Source organism: Mobula hypostoma, chromosome 4 (assembly GCF_963921235.1).
Source record: "Mobula hypostoma chromosome 4, sMobHyp1.1, whole genome shotgun sequence".
Lineage (NCBI taxonomy): Eukaryota > Metazoa > Chordata > Chondrichthyes > Myliobatiformes > Myliobatidae > Mobula > Mobula hypostoma.
In genome coordinates this window covers 133,464,574-133,481,566 of record NC_086100.1, presented here as the reverse complement: position 1 = coordinate 133,481,566, position 16,993 = coordinate 133,464,574, and the positions used below count along the sequence as shown (strand labels likewise).

Sequence of the window (16,993 nt, the reverse complement as noted above, 5' to 3'; positions counted from 1 at the left end):
TTAATATATATTTTCCGGCTTTTGTTCTGTTCTGTGTGTATTTTAATTGAGCTAATTTTTTTTTACTTATTTTTTTACTGTTTTACAATTAGCTGATCCTTTTCATATTTATACCTTTTTTTTAGGGAGCGTATACCGGAAGTCATGGGGGTAGTTTTAGCGCTTGCTTCTTTCTGGCGGGTCTGCTTTAGATTTTGCCTTGGGGTCTTGGGGTGGGGGGTGGTGGGAGGGGCTTCACGTTTTAGTTTGTTTCTCTTTGGGCTATATACATTATTGAAGTACTGGTTGCGTCCTTTTCCCCGGTATCTTTTGTATGTTCTGTTTCCTCTCCGGGTTTGTGGGTCGCGCCTATTGTCAATCCTCCTTGTTGTGGGTTGACTTTAGGATTTATGGAGTCTATTATTAATTTTGTCTCCTGGAATACTAACGGTCTTAATCATCCTATTAAAAGGAAAAAAGTTTTTAAAGTGTTCCGGAGACTTAAAGCACAAATTTTATTTTTACAAGAGACCCATGTACGGAGGGGGGACAGACTACGTTTTTTCAAATTCTGGAAGGGACAACAATTTCATTCGAACTCCAATGCTAAGATTCGAGGCGTCTCTATTTTTATAGATTCCTCAGTTACTTTTATACAACAGGATATTATCTCTGATCCGAATGGTAGATTTTTATTGGTTAGTGGTTTACTATTTAATAAAAAAGTAGTTTTGGTTAATGTTTATGCTCCTAATATGGATTGTCTGGAATTTTATAAATCATTGTTTGATCAGTTTCCAAATTTGAACGAGTTTTCATTGATTTGGGGCGGAGATCTTAATACCTGTTTATCTCCAGCTTTGGACCGTTCGGCTCCTTTACGGACTTTACCTAATAAATCTGCAAATTTGATTAATTTTTTCCTTTCTGATTCTGGGTCGACGGACATTTGGCGTTTTCTGCATCCTCAGGAAAAAGATTTTTCCTTCTTTTCACATGTTCATCATTCCTATTCAAGAATTGATTATTTTTTCATTGATTCTCGTCTCATTCCTTCAGTGATTAAATGTGATTATGATTCTATAACCATTTCGGATCATGCTCCACTTAAGCTTTCTATTAAAATTATGGCCAATATACCAAACAATAGACAATGGCGTTTTAATTCGCTGTTGCTTCAGGACTCGGACTTTGTTAATTTTATGAATGAACAGATTGAGCTTTTTTTTACAATTAACCATACAGAAGATATTTCGGTCAACACTCTTTGGGACACTTTTAAAGCCTATATTCGGGGTCAGATTATTTCGTATTCCGTTGCTTTGAGGAAGAAACAGAAGCAGGAGGAGATGGCAATTGTGGACAAGATTAAAGAAATTGATAAGAAATATGTTATGGCTCCTTCTGAGGAGCTATACAAACAAAGAACTGAACTTCAAATGGAACAGAGTTTACTACTCTCGTCCTCGATTGTAAACCAATTAAAGAAAACAAGAAGTGATTTTTATGTTCACAGTGATAAAATTGGCAAGCTGCTGGCTAATCAATTGAAATCTAATTATGTTAAATCTCAAATCAATCAGATTTATAACCAAAATGATCGATTGATATTGGATCATGTGGGGATTAATCAAACCTTTTGTGATTTTTATTCTTCTTTATATCAATCAGAGTCTCCTCGAGATTCTAAATATATGAATGATTTTTTAGATAAGTTAGACTTCCCTCAGATTTCACAGGATATGTCTTCTTTATTAGATACTTCCATTACAATGGATGAGATTAAGAATGTTATTTTTTCTATGAATCTGGGGAAAGCTCCTGGCCCTGATGGGTTTACCGTTGAATTTTATAAATGTTTTGCTTCTTTATTGATTCCTTGGCTCTATAAGGTTTTTGAGGCTTCTTTGAAACTTGGTAAACTTCCGGAATCTTTTAATAGAGCATCAATTTCTTTAATACTAAAGAAGGATAAAGACCCTGCTCAATGTGCATCTTATAGACCAATATCTTTATTAAATGTTGATTCTAAAGTTTTTTCTAAGTTATTAGCAAATAGACTAGAAAAAGTACTTCCTTCTATTATTTCGGAAGACCAAACGGGTTTTATTAAAGGTCGTTACTCTTTTTATAATATTCGTACATTGTTAAATATCGTTTATACTCCCTCACAAAATGTTCCTGAGTGTGTTATTTCTTTAGATGCCGAGAAAGCTTTTGATAGAGTAGAATGGCCTTATTTATTTAAGGTGCTTGAAATGTTTAATTTTAGCTTGAAATTTATATCCTGGATTAAACTGTTATATCACTCCCCTGTAGCCTCGGTTCGTACTAACTCTTTAAACTCACCTTTTTTTCCTCTCTTTCGTGGTACTCGACAAGGCTGTCCTCTTAGTCCCCTATTATTTGATATTGCATTAGAACCTCTTGCAATTGCTATTCGAGAATCTTCAAATATTACTGGGATAACTCGGGGATTAAAGTCCCATAAATTATCACTCTATGCTGATGATTTACTTTTATATATTTCTAATCCTGAGAGATCCATTCCTGCTGTTTTAGAGTTATTAGCACAATTTGGTCTTTTCTCAGGTTATAAATTAAATCTTAGTAAGAGTGAACTTTTTCCGATTAATAAACATCTTCCCTTATATCATAAATTTCCATTTAAATTGATTAATAATTACTTTTCATATCTTGGGATTAAAATTACTTGTAAACATAAAGATTTATTTAAGACTAACTTTTTACCATTAATAGACCATATTACTCAACTTTCATCTAAATGGTTTCCCTTATATTTAACTTTGATTGGTCGTATTAATGCAGTTAAGATGTTTTTTTTGCCAAAATTTTTATATGTGTTTCAGGCATTACCAATTTTCGTTCCTAAATCTTTTTTTGATAAAGTTGACTCTAAAATTTCTTCATTTATTTGGCAGAATAAGAATCCGAGACTGGGTAAAATACATTTACAGAAAGCTAAGAGAGATGGAGGTTTAGCATTACCTAACTTTAGATTTTATTATTGGGCTATTAATATTCGACATATGAAATTTTGGTTACTTGACCGGGACATACTATCTATTCCTAAATGGGTAGCATTGGAATTACAATCTGTTCAGGGTTATACACTTGGTTCTATTTTAGGTTCCTCTCTTCCTTTTGATTCGAAACGCCTTAAGCAGGTCTCTAACCCGATAGTTAAATATGCTTTGCGCATTTGGTTTCAATTCAGAAAATTTTTTGATCTTAATCAATTCGGGTTAGCGATTCCTATTTTAGGTAACATATTTTTTCCTCCCTCTTTTACGGATCGCGCTTTTCAAACTTGGAAGACTAAGGGTATTTTACGGTTTTTGGATTTATTTTTAGATGGTTCCCTTATGTCTTTTGAACAATTATCTAATAAATATAACTTATCAAGAATACATTTTTTTAGATATTTACAAGTTAGAAATTTCCTAAGTACTATACTTTCTTCCTTTCCAATGCTTCCTCCTATATATATTTTAGATTCGATAATTAACCTTAATCCATGTCAGAAAGGTGCATCGGCTATGATTTATAATATTATTATGAAACTTAGGAAAGCTCCATTTGATAAGATTAGGGTAGATTGGGAACAGGAATTGGGGCTTACCATTTCTGTGGATGATTGGGGGCAGATTTTACAATTAGTTAATACTTCCTCTATTTGTGCTAAACATTCCCTAATTCAATTTAAAGTGGTTCATAGAGCACATATGTCCAAAGATAAGTTAGCGCGTTTTTACTCGCATATTAATCCTTTCTGTGATAGATGTTCGGGGCAGATAGCCTCTTTAACTCATATGTTTTGGTCTTGCCCTACTTTGGAAACTTTTTGGAGAGATATTTTCAATATTATTTCTAAGGTATTAAATATAGATATCTCTCCTCACCCTATTACTGCTATCTTTGGACTACCTAAAATTTCTAGTAATCTTTCCCCTTCAGCCCGTAGAATGATTGCATTTCTTACTTTAATGGCGAAAAGATGTATTTTACAACATTGGAAAGAGCTTAATGCTCCAACTACCTTTTTTTGGTTTTCTCAGACGATTTTATGTTTGAATTTGGAGAAAATTAGAAGTAACCTTTATGATTCTTCATTTAAATTTGAACAGATTTGGGGACCTTTTATTCGATATTTTCATTTAATGTAATATTTACCCTTCTTGTTTTTTTTTCACTGTTTTAATGGAGGTCGGGATTGAGGACGTGATTTTAAGTTTAACTCTGTTTGGTTTCAAGTTAGCCCATTGCTTTGCCTTGCTTTTAGTTAGCTGCACGGTGGGTTTTTTTTTTGGGGTTTTTTTTTCTTTTTTTTCCATTGATATATATAAAATTTAGTATACTATTATGTTATCTTGGTTTCTTATGCTTAAATTACATTGTTTGTAGTATTTTCTTTTTGGTATTGTTATCTTTTGGAATTTTATTATACTTTAACATTGTATTAATGTTTATATGGCTTACCTTTTTTGTATACTTACTCAATAAAAAGATTTAAAAAGAAAGAAAGAAAGAAAGGAAGTGTTCCACAAAATTGTCACCCAACCTGTGTTACATTTTTCCCCAAGTAGACTGTAATGCGAACACCATAAGCAGTACACTAAACTGGAGGAAGTACATATGAACTACTTTTGCACCTGGTGTAAGTGTTTAGGCATTCTTGGTGAGAAGGGAAGAAATAAAATGGCAGCTTCTTTAATCCCTTGTGCTTGCATGGAAAAGTATCACACGATACTTTTAGGTGTTGGCAGAGATGATCTTCCTCTCTCTTCTTCCTCTCACTCACCTTCTACTTGTCTTGAGAAGAGTCCTGCCCAGACTGCACAAAATGAGGGATAACAAAATTTCTTTCCCATTGTTTGCTCAATCTCCTGAGCAATGTACTGTATCTCCTTTTGATTCTTCCCTACAAGGGTATCATATCACCTACCATGATGGCCGCTCTCACTATACCTTCAACTGGCTATGTGTAGCTGAAGCTGACCCATCATAAAGTTAACAACGTCAAAGGTCCTTTTAAATCCTTAAACAAAGACTGATCCTCAACCCTTTACCAAGCATTTAAAGAGAAAATATAGATGAGAAAGAAGAATGAAAACATGAGTTTAAAATACTTTATGAAAATCAGATCTTATATCAAGAGTTGCAGTACCTACCTCATCTGCATCTGTAGCTGACAGCTGCATTATTCTAAATCCATCCCCAATGTTTTCTTCAATGATGAGATCCAGTGCATCAGTTGGAAACAAAGGAGGGTTGTCATTGATATCCTGCAGAGTTATTTCCACCTGAAAAATCAAATAAGCCAATTAACAAACAGTTGGAGGAGATGAGAGCATATTTAAGTTCTATTCAGTTTAAACTGCAGCTCTCAAAACATGCCACCTCTGTGTCCAGATCATAAAAGTAAATTCATCCAAGGGCCACAGTGTCATGGAGCATATTGCTTGTAAAATATGAAGCAACTGAGGGGGGAATGTCGACTCAGACCATGAGAGGCCTGCGTTGGGCATTTTCATGCCTTACAAGGCGCAGATTGGAAGTCTGTGTGGGGCGCCACTCCTCGCACAGACTAGAGCAATGTGTGATTAGGTGCCTTGCTCAAGGGCACAAACACGCTGCCACAGCTGAGGCTCGAACTAGCCACCTTGAGGTAACTAGATGAACGCCTTAACCACTTGGCCACGTGCCCAACACAAAGAAACTGAAATGTATATAAAACACAGTAAAGGTGCAGAATGGAATATCAAAGACAAAAACATTGTTTGTAAAGCATTTGACATAAAACTTTCGAATCCAAGGTGAGATGGCTATGTAATAAAAATTAACAGTTTAAAATAAGCTGTCACACTGAATACTGCCTTATATTCAACAGTTTCCCTTCATTCCAACAAATTGACAAGTCATTCTGATGATTAGAGTCAGAGAGGCATTAATAGAAAATGTAATAACAGAAATTTCTGAGTAGCTGGGGTATGTGAAGCTAAGAGGCTCAACTGACTGTTCAAACGATCTGCTTAAGACTACAAATGTTGGACAATAAAATGAATACAGACGCCATACCCCATGGTGGACTGATTTGAAAACAGCAACTAAGCAGCAGACAGCTTCCCAATGCCCCAACAAAAAGGCTGTGAATTGGCAACAAGTAGTTGCTGGGTGTTGGGATGGTGCAGCTCAGAAGCATTTGCTGGGCAATTGGTACTCAACACAAATATGCCTCTTAGAGAGAAATTTTGGTCAAGATGGGAAATGTATGATTTACTTGTGTGGAGGCTTAGAGGGGCACTCAAGGTTTTCCTGGCTCTTCAGAAACTTTAAACAAAAATGAAAAATCTCATTATGTTGAGTGTCTTCTATGCCTACAGGTTTGGTTTGACAGTACTATCACATTCTTTGTTTCCTCAATAATATCATTAAAGTCACAGCACTCAATACTTTAAGGAAGGTTTAGCCCATTTTTATTGGGTGCTCTGTTGTTGCCCACAATGTAAAATAGAAATCTCTAAGATTTGGGCAGTACTAATGCAGTGAAATCTCTCATTCAGACCTTACTTAGCCATGAAATAGTAGAATGGGAGAGAAATGCCCTCACCACTATATGAAAATCTGATTTTTTTTTCTCTATCCTTATCATAATACACTAACCTGAGTTACACCAGCACTTCCATAGCATACTTCCATTAGAGTATATGGATTAGTGGAGGTGAATGGATACAATTTTAGTGTTCATTTTGTATTTTGAACAATTAAGTAGTCTGATTAGTTTCCTCTTCCAGGACTATAATGGGGTCAGTCATTAAGAGCTCTGGATTAATCTATGAATGAACTTTGAGCTATCAAGCCAACAATTGCAATTTTACTTTCAGCACAGCAGACAAGCACAATATAGCATGAAGCAGATTATGAAGGTCCTTCATAATATCCTGAATGTGACAATTGATGCAGAGCTTAGATGAATCTTCTCCACAATCTCCATCAGCACAGGTGCACCACAAGGCTGTGTGCTTAGCCCCCTGCTCTACTCACTTTACACTTATGACTGTGTGGGCTAAGCACAGCTCCAATGCCATATTGAAGTTTGCTGACTCAAAGGTGGCGATGAATCAGCATGTAGGAGGAGACTGAAAATCTGGCTGAAAGGTGCCACAACGCAACCTCTTGCTCAATGTCAACAAGACCAAGGAGATGATTATTGATTTCAGGAGAAGGAAACCAAAGTTCCATGAGCCAGTTCTCACTAGGGGATCAGAAGTGGAGAGGGTCAACAATTTATAATTCCTTGGTGTTATAATTTCAGAGGACCTGTCCTGGGTTCAGCACATAAGTGCAATTACAAAGAGAGCACGGTATCACCTCTACTTCCTTAAGAATTTGAGAAGCTTTGGCATGACATCTATAACTTTGACTAACTTCTATACATATGTGGTGCAGAGTATATTGACTGGGTGCATCATGGCCAGGTATGAAAACACCAATGCCCTTGAACGGAAAAGCCTACAAAACATAGTGGAAGCCCAATCCATCTACACATAGTATTGTCACAGGAAAGCAGCATCCATCATCGGGATCTCCCTCCACTCAGGTCATGCGTTCTTCTCACTGCTGCCAGGTTTAGGAACAGTTATTACCCCGCAACCATCAGGATCCTAAATCAGAGGAGATAACTTCACTTGCCCCATCACTGAACTGTACCCACAAACTATGGACTAATTTTCAAGGTTTCTTCATCTAATGTTCTTGATATTTGTTGCTTATTTTGTTATTATTATTACTATTACTATTTCCTTTTTTTCCTTCCTTATATTTTTACACTGATTGTCTGCCCTATTGGTGTGATGTTTCACATGAATCTCAGGGTTGTATATGGTGATATACAGTACATGTATTCTGATGGTACATTTACTTTGAACTTTGAATGTCTGTTCCCTCTAACTACACATTTGTCGCAAAACGGCAGAAAGGAGACAAAATTGTGCTCTTTTGGACCCCAAGAATGGATTTTTATAACAGCTGTGTAACTGAATGGACTATTCATGTTCTGAACTTCTTACAGTATTATAATCTGTGAAAGGTTGAAGACAGTGGAGAGATATGATCTCACACCTATTAGAAGCTGGGCTCAGCCTGCTTGGCTCATTTCACATCAAGCTGCAATCCCAACAGCTGTTAGAAACCAGAGAGTTATTTCACTTTTTTTCCAAAACATTGAAGAGAAACATTCAATATATTGTGTCAGCCTATCAGCCAGAAGTTAGATTGCTGTAAAATGCCAATTGCTACTGGGTAGATCATAAGCTGTAAAGCAGCATTAAAAATGCAGGAAGACAAAATGTTAATTTGAAACCAAATGTTACATTGATCATGTTTAACGTATTGTGTCCAGTTTTAACTTGAAATTTAATAATCTACTCCAACTAAATCTTCTAAAGATTCTCTAACAGAATCTTCAGAAATATATTGTAAAGCCAGTTACAATGAAATTTCATGGTACGTCAATGCATGAGGTTACCTCAGCTATATTTAGATTTTGCCACTGAGTATCATTCTATTATTTATTCAAGTTGCTATGACTTTTGAAGACCTTGATTATTCTACAAGAATTATTTTAATAAATTCCCATACAATGCTAAACCCAATCTTAGAATCTAAACAACTATATTTTTTCGGACGCCTTTTTATTTACAGACATTGGAAGATAAATTGACACAGCAAAGTCAAAGCCTAAACAAAGATGATTGGCATTAGCTCGTTTTTCTACTTTCATGTATCACAACAAGTCTGTCAAACTTATGGAAACCTAGTCTTCAAAACAAAGCAAATTCCTTTCTTCATGATTATCATAGAAGCAGCAGCTGTCTTCTTTCCATCTTGACAATACTTTGACACAAAGCTTTTCCCATGAGGTTAAGAAATGTTCCAACATCAAAGACCACCAAGCAGGAATAAAATGCACTTCGTAACCAAGCATAAGACGAGCATTCATCCAACTGCTAATAAAATTGAGATCAGAAGTTTGCCAGATTGATTTAGTTATGCTCTTTCTAAATATTCCACTTAATGTATTATAAATCCTATGTGTTTTACAACTTAAGCTTTCCCAGCCAAGTTAAATTTAAATTAGTTCAGCCCAAAAGCCAAACAAACCAGTGAACTTGGAAACCATAGGAAAGCTGATTGCTGCATTTTTATTACAAAGTGAACCCGGTAAATATTTATAAATTTTGAAAGGTTACACAACTAGAAAAATTGTTCAGCTATGGCTAAACTGAACAAACTTTGTCTTCCTTTGACAGAACATCAGACATTATGGCGATAAAAAGATGATGAGCCAGCCAGCCAACTGTCAAATGATTCCTTTAGGATATGGTCATAGGTAGGATTAGTAAGAAGTTGAAGTTATCAGTTGCTTTAGGAAATGCTCTACCACTGGGTAGCTCCATCATGAATATGGATGGTTCAATGTTCATGAATCCATATAATAGAAACTGAGTGGGTGTGTGATACAATAGTGTATATTATATTTTGCCTTTGCTATGATTTGATTAGGTTTCAAGCACTGGAAGTGTGATGACACTTGTGGGGTGCTCAGCACAATCCTCACTGATTTAATTTGATTAAAACAATGCATTTCACTCTGTTTTGATGTACGTATGACAAATAAAGCAAAAACTATAAAAACCTTATAACCACATCTTTGATGAATGGATCAAAGACAATATTATTAATGCAGTACCCTTTCATAAGTACCAATAGTATGTTAAATACAGCTAACTACATTGTGGTGCAATGATTATTATTTGGGTAAAGTGGCAGGCAATTCCAAGTGGAGGATCACATAGCACTAATGAGATGGATGACCAATTACCACTCGCAGACTGGATGCAGAATGGGTTCAGCAATCACACTCATAAGCTTGCACATCCCAGCTAATTATTTAATTCCCTTCCTCTCCTTTCAGTCTTGCCAAGACTTGACCTAAAGCAGAGCAACGTCAATGCTCCTTGCGTACCACTGTCCTTGTTCCAGGAAAGAGCACTGAAGCTGTTAAGGAGCAGTGTTTATTTAGTATTAAGCTACTACTACTGAGCTGCTGTATCGGCATTAGCTTTAATTTGAAAGTTCAAATTAATGGCTCTGTTGGCCCAGGAATTTTTTTCTTTTATTTCTGCTCGGTTCCTATTAAAAGTCAGTCTCCACTCTCCAGGCACTTGGTCCATAACCACACATCCCTATCTCGCCCAAAGAAAATGGACCCAGCAGAGAAAGAATGGCTGAGCTTGGCCCTGATATTCATTAACCAGGTAGGAGAGAAGTTACATTTGGTTGAGGTTCTGTTGGGAGAAGTGACTCAAGCAGTGTGACAGATACTCTCAGAATGATAAGCCAATCTAGACCATAGTTTGTGGAGGAGAAACTAAATTCAGTAGAGGCTGGGTTGACTGGCATTGTCTTAAGAAATGTGACAGCAACTTTCAGAAAGGAAAGCCCAGTCCCAGCTAGAAGAACAGGTGTCAACCCTTACAGCAACGGTTTGGCAACTCACCACAGACAGCAGAATCAGGTGGCATCGATTACTGCTCTCACAGTCATGGTTCAGCAACTTACTACCAGCAGTCAGAATCAGATGACAGCCACTACCGTCCTTGCTGCCGCAATTCATCAGCCTTTGCCCATTCGAGTTCCATTCTCAGCATCTCTCAGATCCTCCTCTTCAAAAGCCTCATCCACCTCGGCCACTAAAACAGACATCCCACCTCTCCCGGAATTCCGGGAGTCTCCCGCAAATTAATAGTGGCTCCCTGATGCCCGCAAAGTATATACAATGTCCCGGAAATTGATTTTTTTGAGAGCGAGCGTGACAGAACGTGCGAGAGAGAGAGAGAGCGCGAGCGCAAGAGCAAGAAAGCAAGCGCGAGAGAGTGAGCGCGAGTGAGAGCGACCACGAGAGAGAGAGCGCATGTGTGAGAGTGAGAGCGAGAAAGCAAGTGCGAGAGAGAGCAAGCGAGAGCAAGAGCGAGCGACCACGAGAGCGAGAGAGAGCGCGCGCGTGAGAGAATGAGAGCGAGAAAGCAAGCGCGAGAGAGCGATAAAGCAAGCGCGAGTGAGAGCAACCACGAGCGAGAGAGCACGCGTGTGCACGATAGAAAGAGCGAGAGAGTTCTAAAAAAAAGTCAGAGTGGCAGTGTTCCAAAAAAAATATAAAACGTACGTCACCCCAGACTACACTAAAGTGTACCCCTGCCTAATAGGGGTAAAAGATAATGACAGTGTTGCTCGCTGCACTGTTTGCAACAGTGACTTTTCTATTGCCCATGGTGGGTTAAGACTGTAAAAGACGTGTTGAGGTGAGTTTAACAGGTGTCATTCGTTCATTAGCATAGCTAACGCTATTTAAACTAGCTGGCCAGCTGCTAAGGAGCTACTCTATTGCAGACATCCCACCTCTCCCGGAAGTCTCCCGCAAATTGATCGTGCTACCTCCCTGAAATGAGTTTTTGCAGGGTGGGATGTCTGCTAAAGCCCCGACTCTCATAACTGCATCTGGACCAAAACTGAGTATTCCTCCTCCAGGAAAATACTCCGGTGACCCTGTTGACTGCAGGAGTTTTATTACCCAGTGTAAGCTGACTTTCTAAGCTCAGCCTGGTCAGTTTGGTGATGATGCATGTAAACTGGCGTACATGGTGAATCTCTTAAATGGACCCCTACTCAGCCTGTTCAACGCTCTGTGTGAACATGGCTCCCCCACAGCCCAGTCACTTAAAACATTTTTTGTCAAGTTCAAGAGAGATTTTGTTCTTCTAGTATGGGGTCAGGAGACTGCCCACCTTTCCTGGACCTATGCTAATATACAGAGGCAGTGAGGGACTATGCAGTAAGGTTCCAGAAGTTTGCAGTGGAGAAGGAGTGGAATGAGAGATCCCTTATCATTGCCTTCCAGCAGGGATTGAGCAGAGGGGTCTAGCATGAGACTGCAGTGCATGATGAGCAAGGCAACCTTAATGACCCAGTTAATTTACCGATTCAAATTGACAACCAGGCAACTGAATGGCACAGAGAAAGAATACCCCAAGCCACTGCTTAGATCACCATTTGTCTGTAACCTCTCCTGCATCACCCAGTACACAGTTCGTGGAGGAACCTACGTAGGTGGAACACATGCACCCATCTCAGTGCAAGATCAGTGTCAAAGAGCAGGTTCCTGCCTCTATTATGGAAATCCAGGGCACTTCCAAGCTTCATATCCTAAGCGCCCTGTAAAAGAGGATACCCATCAGCAGGAAGGAGAGTTCTGATGGGTCAGTTCTCCCTACAAACATCTATCCCTAATTGTATAATGCTCTGAGTTTCCTTGTCATCGGGGGGGGGGGGGGTGGTCCCAGACACATAAGCTTCAGGCATTTATTAACTCTGGGGCAGCTGGGAACCCCAATGATTCCCAGCATCCAAGCCTTGACGTCAATATTTTCTTTGGAAAGATGGCACAGACAAGATCCACCTTTCCACAGAAGCCTTCAACTTATGCTAGAAGGAACCATACGGAACAGCTCTCCTATCTGGTTGAATGTCCTGAACTGCCGCTAGTGTTTGACCTTCCATGGGCTGGATCGTTTATTCTGATCCAACCCATGGATTGATTAGTCCGTAAAGACACTCCAAGAGTGGGGTCTGGCATGCCTGTCTACCTGTCTGGGTCCAGCTTTAGCTACTGTTCGTGAATCCCCTCCTGTGTCAACTGCTAGTGTCTGGCATCCCAGCAGAATATGCTGACCTTCTTGAGGTGTTCATTAGAAAGACTGCCAACTCTGGGCCTCCACACCAGCCATACAAATCACTACTGACCTCTTACTTGGTACTAGTCCTCCTTGGGGCCGATTCTTTTGCCTGTCTCATCCTGGAATGGTTGCCATGGAAGAATACATCAAAGAGGCGTGGGCCTTATGATTCGTCCATCTATCAACCTCATCAGAAAGGGTGGGCTTCTTTTTTTTGCAAGGAAAAAAGATGGCAAACTCTGTCAAGAGCTCATGTTTTAGTATCTGAGAGATCAGTTCCAAGTGTCATAGAGTAATACAGCACATAAACAGGCATTTTGGCCAAACTGGTATATGCCAGCCATACTGTCCTCCCTGCTAGTTCCAGTTGCCCATATTCTGCACATAAGTGTACAAAGTTCCCTCCATGTACCTATCCAAATGCCTCTTAAATGGTGCAATTGTACGTGCTTCAAACACTTCTTATGGCAGTTCACTTCAAGTACTCATTACGCTCTATGTAAAGAAGTTACCTCGAAGGTCTCTTTTAAATCTCTCCCCTCTTATCTTGTAACTGTAGCCTGTAGTTTTGGACTCTCCAGTCCAGAGGAAAGGACTGTGATCATCTACCTTATCCACGCCTCTCATGATTATATAAACTTCTGTGAGATCACCCCTCATTCGCTTCTGCTCCAGGGACTAAAGTTCTAGTGTGGCCAACCTCTCCTTATAACCCAGGCTCTCAAGTTCAGGCAGCATCAAATTTCTTTTGCACGCTCTTCAGCTTGACAAGGTCTTTCCTATAACAAGGAAACTGGAATTATACACAATATTCCAAGTGTACCCTCACCAATGACTTAAATAACTGCAATTTACAGTAACATTCCTAAACTCGACATCTTGAATGATGAAAGTCAGCATGCTAAACACTTTCTTCACCACTCCGTCTATTTACGCGATGCTAACAGAAAATTGTGCACTCTGTTCCATATTTGTCAGACCTACACTGGTTTGTCTGTCCAAAATGCATCACTTCACACTTTTCTAAGTGCAATCCATTTGCCATTCCTTCAATTATCGGATTACAATCAGAAGAGGGCGTCACTGAAGACACCCAGTATTCCATCATGAGTTGATAGTTCCTGACTGTAGTTTGTCTGTTCAATAATAAGATCTGAAAGCTAATGACAGCAATTATGCATAAACAATGTTCAGTTCCACATTTTTCCCACATGTTCTGATGAAGGGCACTGGTCTGAAACTTGAACTCCAGTTTTTTCTACTTTGAGGCTACCTTACCTACTGAGAATTTCAGGAACTTACTATTTTTGTTTCTTTTTTTTCAGCATCTAAGGCATTTGGTTCAATGCTTCTCTCCTCATACCCATCATCAAATATCCTCACAATACAAATTCATGTTCTATTTTAAGGGGTATTATCCCACGGACCAATACCATCAAGCAAGGGGTCTGTGGACCCCAGGTTGGGAATACCTGGTCCATTTGATCACAACAATACAGAGCCTATAGCCAAATCTAATGACAACAGCCAAGATGTTGGAAAGCCACTATATACAAATATTATTTTCAAAAATAAACAATGCAGTCATTGTGAAGAAATGCTTCTATGACAGTTGCATTTAACAGGCAACTAGCATGCAAGGAAAATGTGACGGTTGCAGTCTTGAATAGTTGGTAATTCATACTTACAAACCACTATTGCTCATGTGAACAGATGTACAATTTCTCAGACGCTTTTATACATTCCATTACATAATGGAAGGCAAAGGATTGTTTTGTGGAGACTTAGGAATCTGAGGATATTGAAATCTGGAGCAAAAATCAAACTGCTGGAGCATTGCAGTGGTTTGAGCAGCATCTGTTTGGAGAAAGATCCTGCCACAGGCTTGTTTCCTGGTTACCCTTTGGACCTTTGCATTTTTCACTGTTTTACAGACTCTTACTTTCAAACATCATGAAGATATATTCTTACACTATCCAGTCACCATCACAAAACCTAAGATGCTGAACAAAGAAAAAGAAAAGCCTTAATATAGCACATTCTTTGATTATTTGGGCTGCTTGATGTGAATGTCAATGCTTCACTGAAAGGATTGTATGGTGTTCAGCCACATAAATAATACAATATTCGAACCTATTAATTTACACAGATTGATAAATATTGTTTAGTGATTTCTTATGATACCAACATTGTATCACAGTTGTACCTATATATAATTTCATAATAATATTGTATTATTTCCTAATTGTATAAATTCATATTCGGTAAGAAAACAATTCTACGACATGTGCTGCCTTCCACAATACTTTACAGCTAATGAAATAATTCTGAACTATAGTTCCTGTATGAACTGAACATAATTTATGAGATTACAACCCTACTGTCATTAAATTTTAATCACCTTACTGCTGTCTTGATATGGGAGCTGGTATTACAAACAAATGGATGAAGACTGCTGAACTAAGATGGAAAGGGACAATGGCTGTTCAGTATTTGGATCTAACAATAAAAATGTACTCTCATGCTGTGCCACAGTAGGACATATAACAATTATATTTTATTAGTAATAGATCTGCAAACCAGGCATCATTTTTCTGCAATGTGTTGTACCTTTTGACCTTGAATATTGTTTTGTTTTCATGGTCCATTCCCTTTCACCATTTTACCTCTGGGTGGCATTTTAATGTTTGCTGCATTCTTCTATCCCCAAACCACACATCATGAAATGTCACACTTCCTGCATTTGTCCATCGTTTTAACAGTTGCTGCTGCACACTGTTTTCAGATATACTGCACATTAAGTGTAGGTCTCTCATTATCAAAAAAAAACCCTTTTCAGAATGTAATTCTTGTTATAGCATGATTTTAATACCGCTTGTAAGCAAGATGTACCGTATTGGAAAACCTGATTTTACCTTCCTGTGTACACAGTAACGGGGAACATAACGTAGAATAACCTTCTCAGTAAAATTATAGACCTAGAGATTTGTAGGGGTTCTGTAAATTGCTGGTAAAACCATAATTCCACTGGGATTATGCCAATGTCCTTCTGAAACGTAAATTTAACTGTATTCAGCCACATAACATGGTAATGTCATAATATCACAGTTATCTATGGGCTCCTTTCCACAGTGTGTACTCCTAGGAATCTGTAAATGTTCCATCTGGCAGCAGTTAGGAACCCATCATACAATGAATCATGAAAGCATACCTATTCCCTGCCACCCAAGCATTTCAAACTTAGGAATTACAATGTTTTCCACTGCACAGCACATATTATGTGATGCCAAGTGAGTGCTTTTATGCTAATACATCTTATCGTAATTTAAATTTTTTTTCCATTTGTTCACTTTGTGCCAGCACTAATCTGTCTTGTCAGGAGCAGCATAACAATTAAATGAAGGGTAAAACTCAATTTCCTTGCTTAAAAATGCATCTAATTTCCAAACTTACAAAGGCCCTCCACTCGTCCAATATGACAGTTCTTTTTCCCATGTCCTGATCTATCCATCACGTGGCCTCACTGAGTGAATGTGCTAATGAGTGCCAAAGAAAAGCTCGTCTTTTCTCTGTGTGTCTATGCCCAAATCCATTACTCACAGAACCCCTGCAACCAGTGGACTGTTGAAACTTTTACCTATCAGTCCAGGCTTTGTTCAGACTCTGGTCTACTGGTGAAAGGACAGTGTTCAATCCATACTCCATCCACTCCTGGCCAACACATTTGAAGAGGATAAATGCACATTATGAAATGTGGTTAGATCAGTTTTATTTTCAAAGCATCAAACAGAAAATAGCACTTCAGTATGGCCAAATTTTGATTAATGAAAACATTTCTGTCCCCAGGAAACAATTTTTTTCAGGACATTAATAGTAACCAAGTGAAAATTATATTTTTAGAAATGTATCCCCCCCTTAAATAAGTAAGTCAAACAAAAGAGATGATGATTGTGAAAGAAATCTTTCATTAACTTGTTACTGTGTTGAGGCAGCCCTTGTATATCATATTCCTGCCTAGTCACATACTCTGTCAGATATCGTTATTAGTAATTTCATAACAGCAATTTTCTCCAGGAATTATTCTGAAACAGGTACCAATCAAGATTTAACAAATCGAAATATCTCATAATGATTTTGATCACAATTAGTACAGATGTTGATGGCAAACAAGCTAAATAAAATCTTGAAAATGCATTCTG

The 16,993-nt window shown here is 38.2% G+C and overlaps 1 protein-coding gene across 2 annotated transcripts in view; it reads right to left on the bottom strand.

The window, feature by feature from the left end:
- Window positions 1–16,993, bottom strand: part of fat4 (FAT atypical cadherin 4) — a 399,853-nt gene that overhangs the window by 208,235 nt on the left and 174,625 nt on the right. For both annotated transcript variants that reach the window (XM_063046545.1, XM_063046546.1), the window contains exon 3: window positions 5,172–5,303. In XM_063046545.1, coding sequence (XP_062902615.1) covers window positions 5,172–5,303 — 132 coding nt within the window. The remainder of the gene's footprint in view (window positions 1–5,171; window positions 5,304–16,993) is intronic.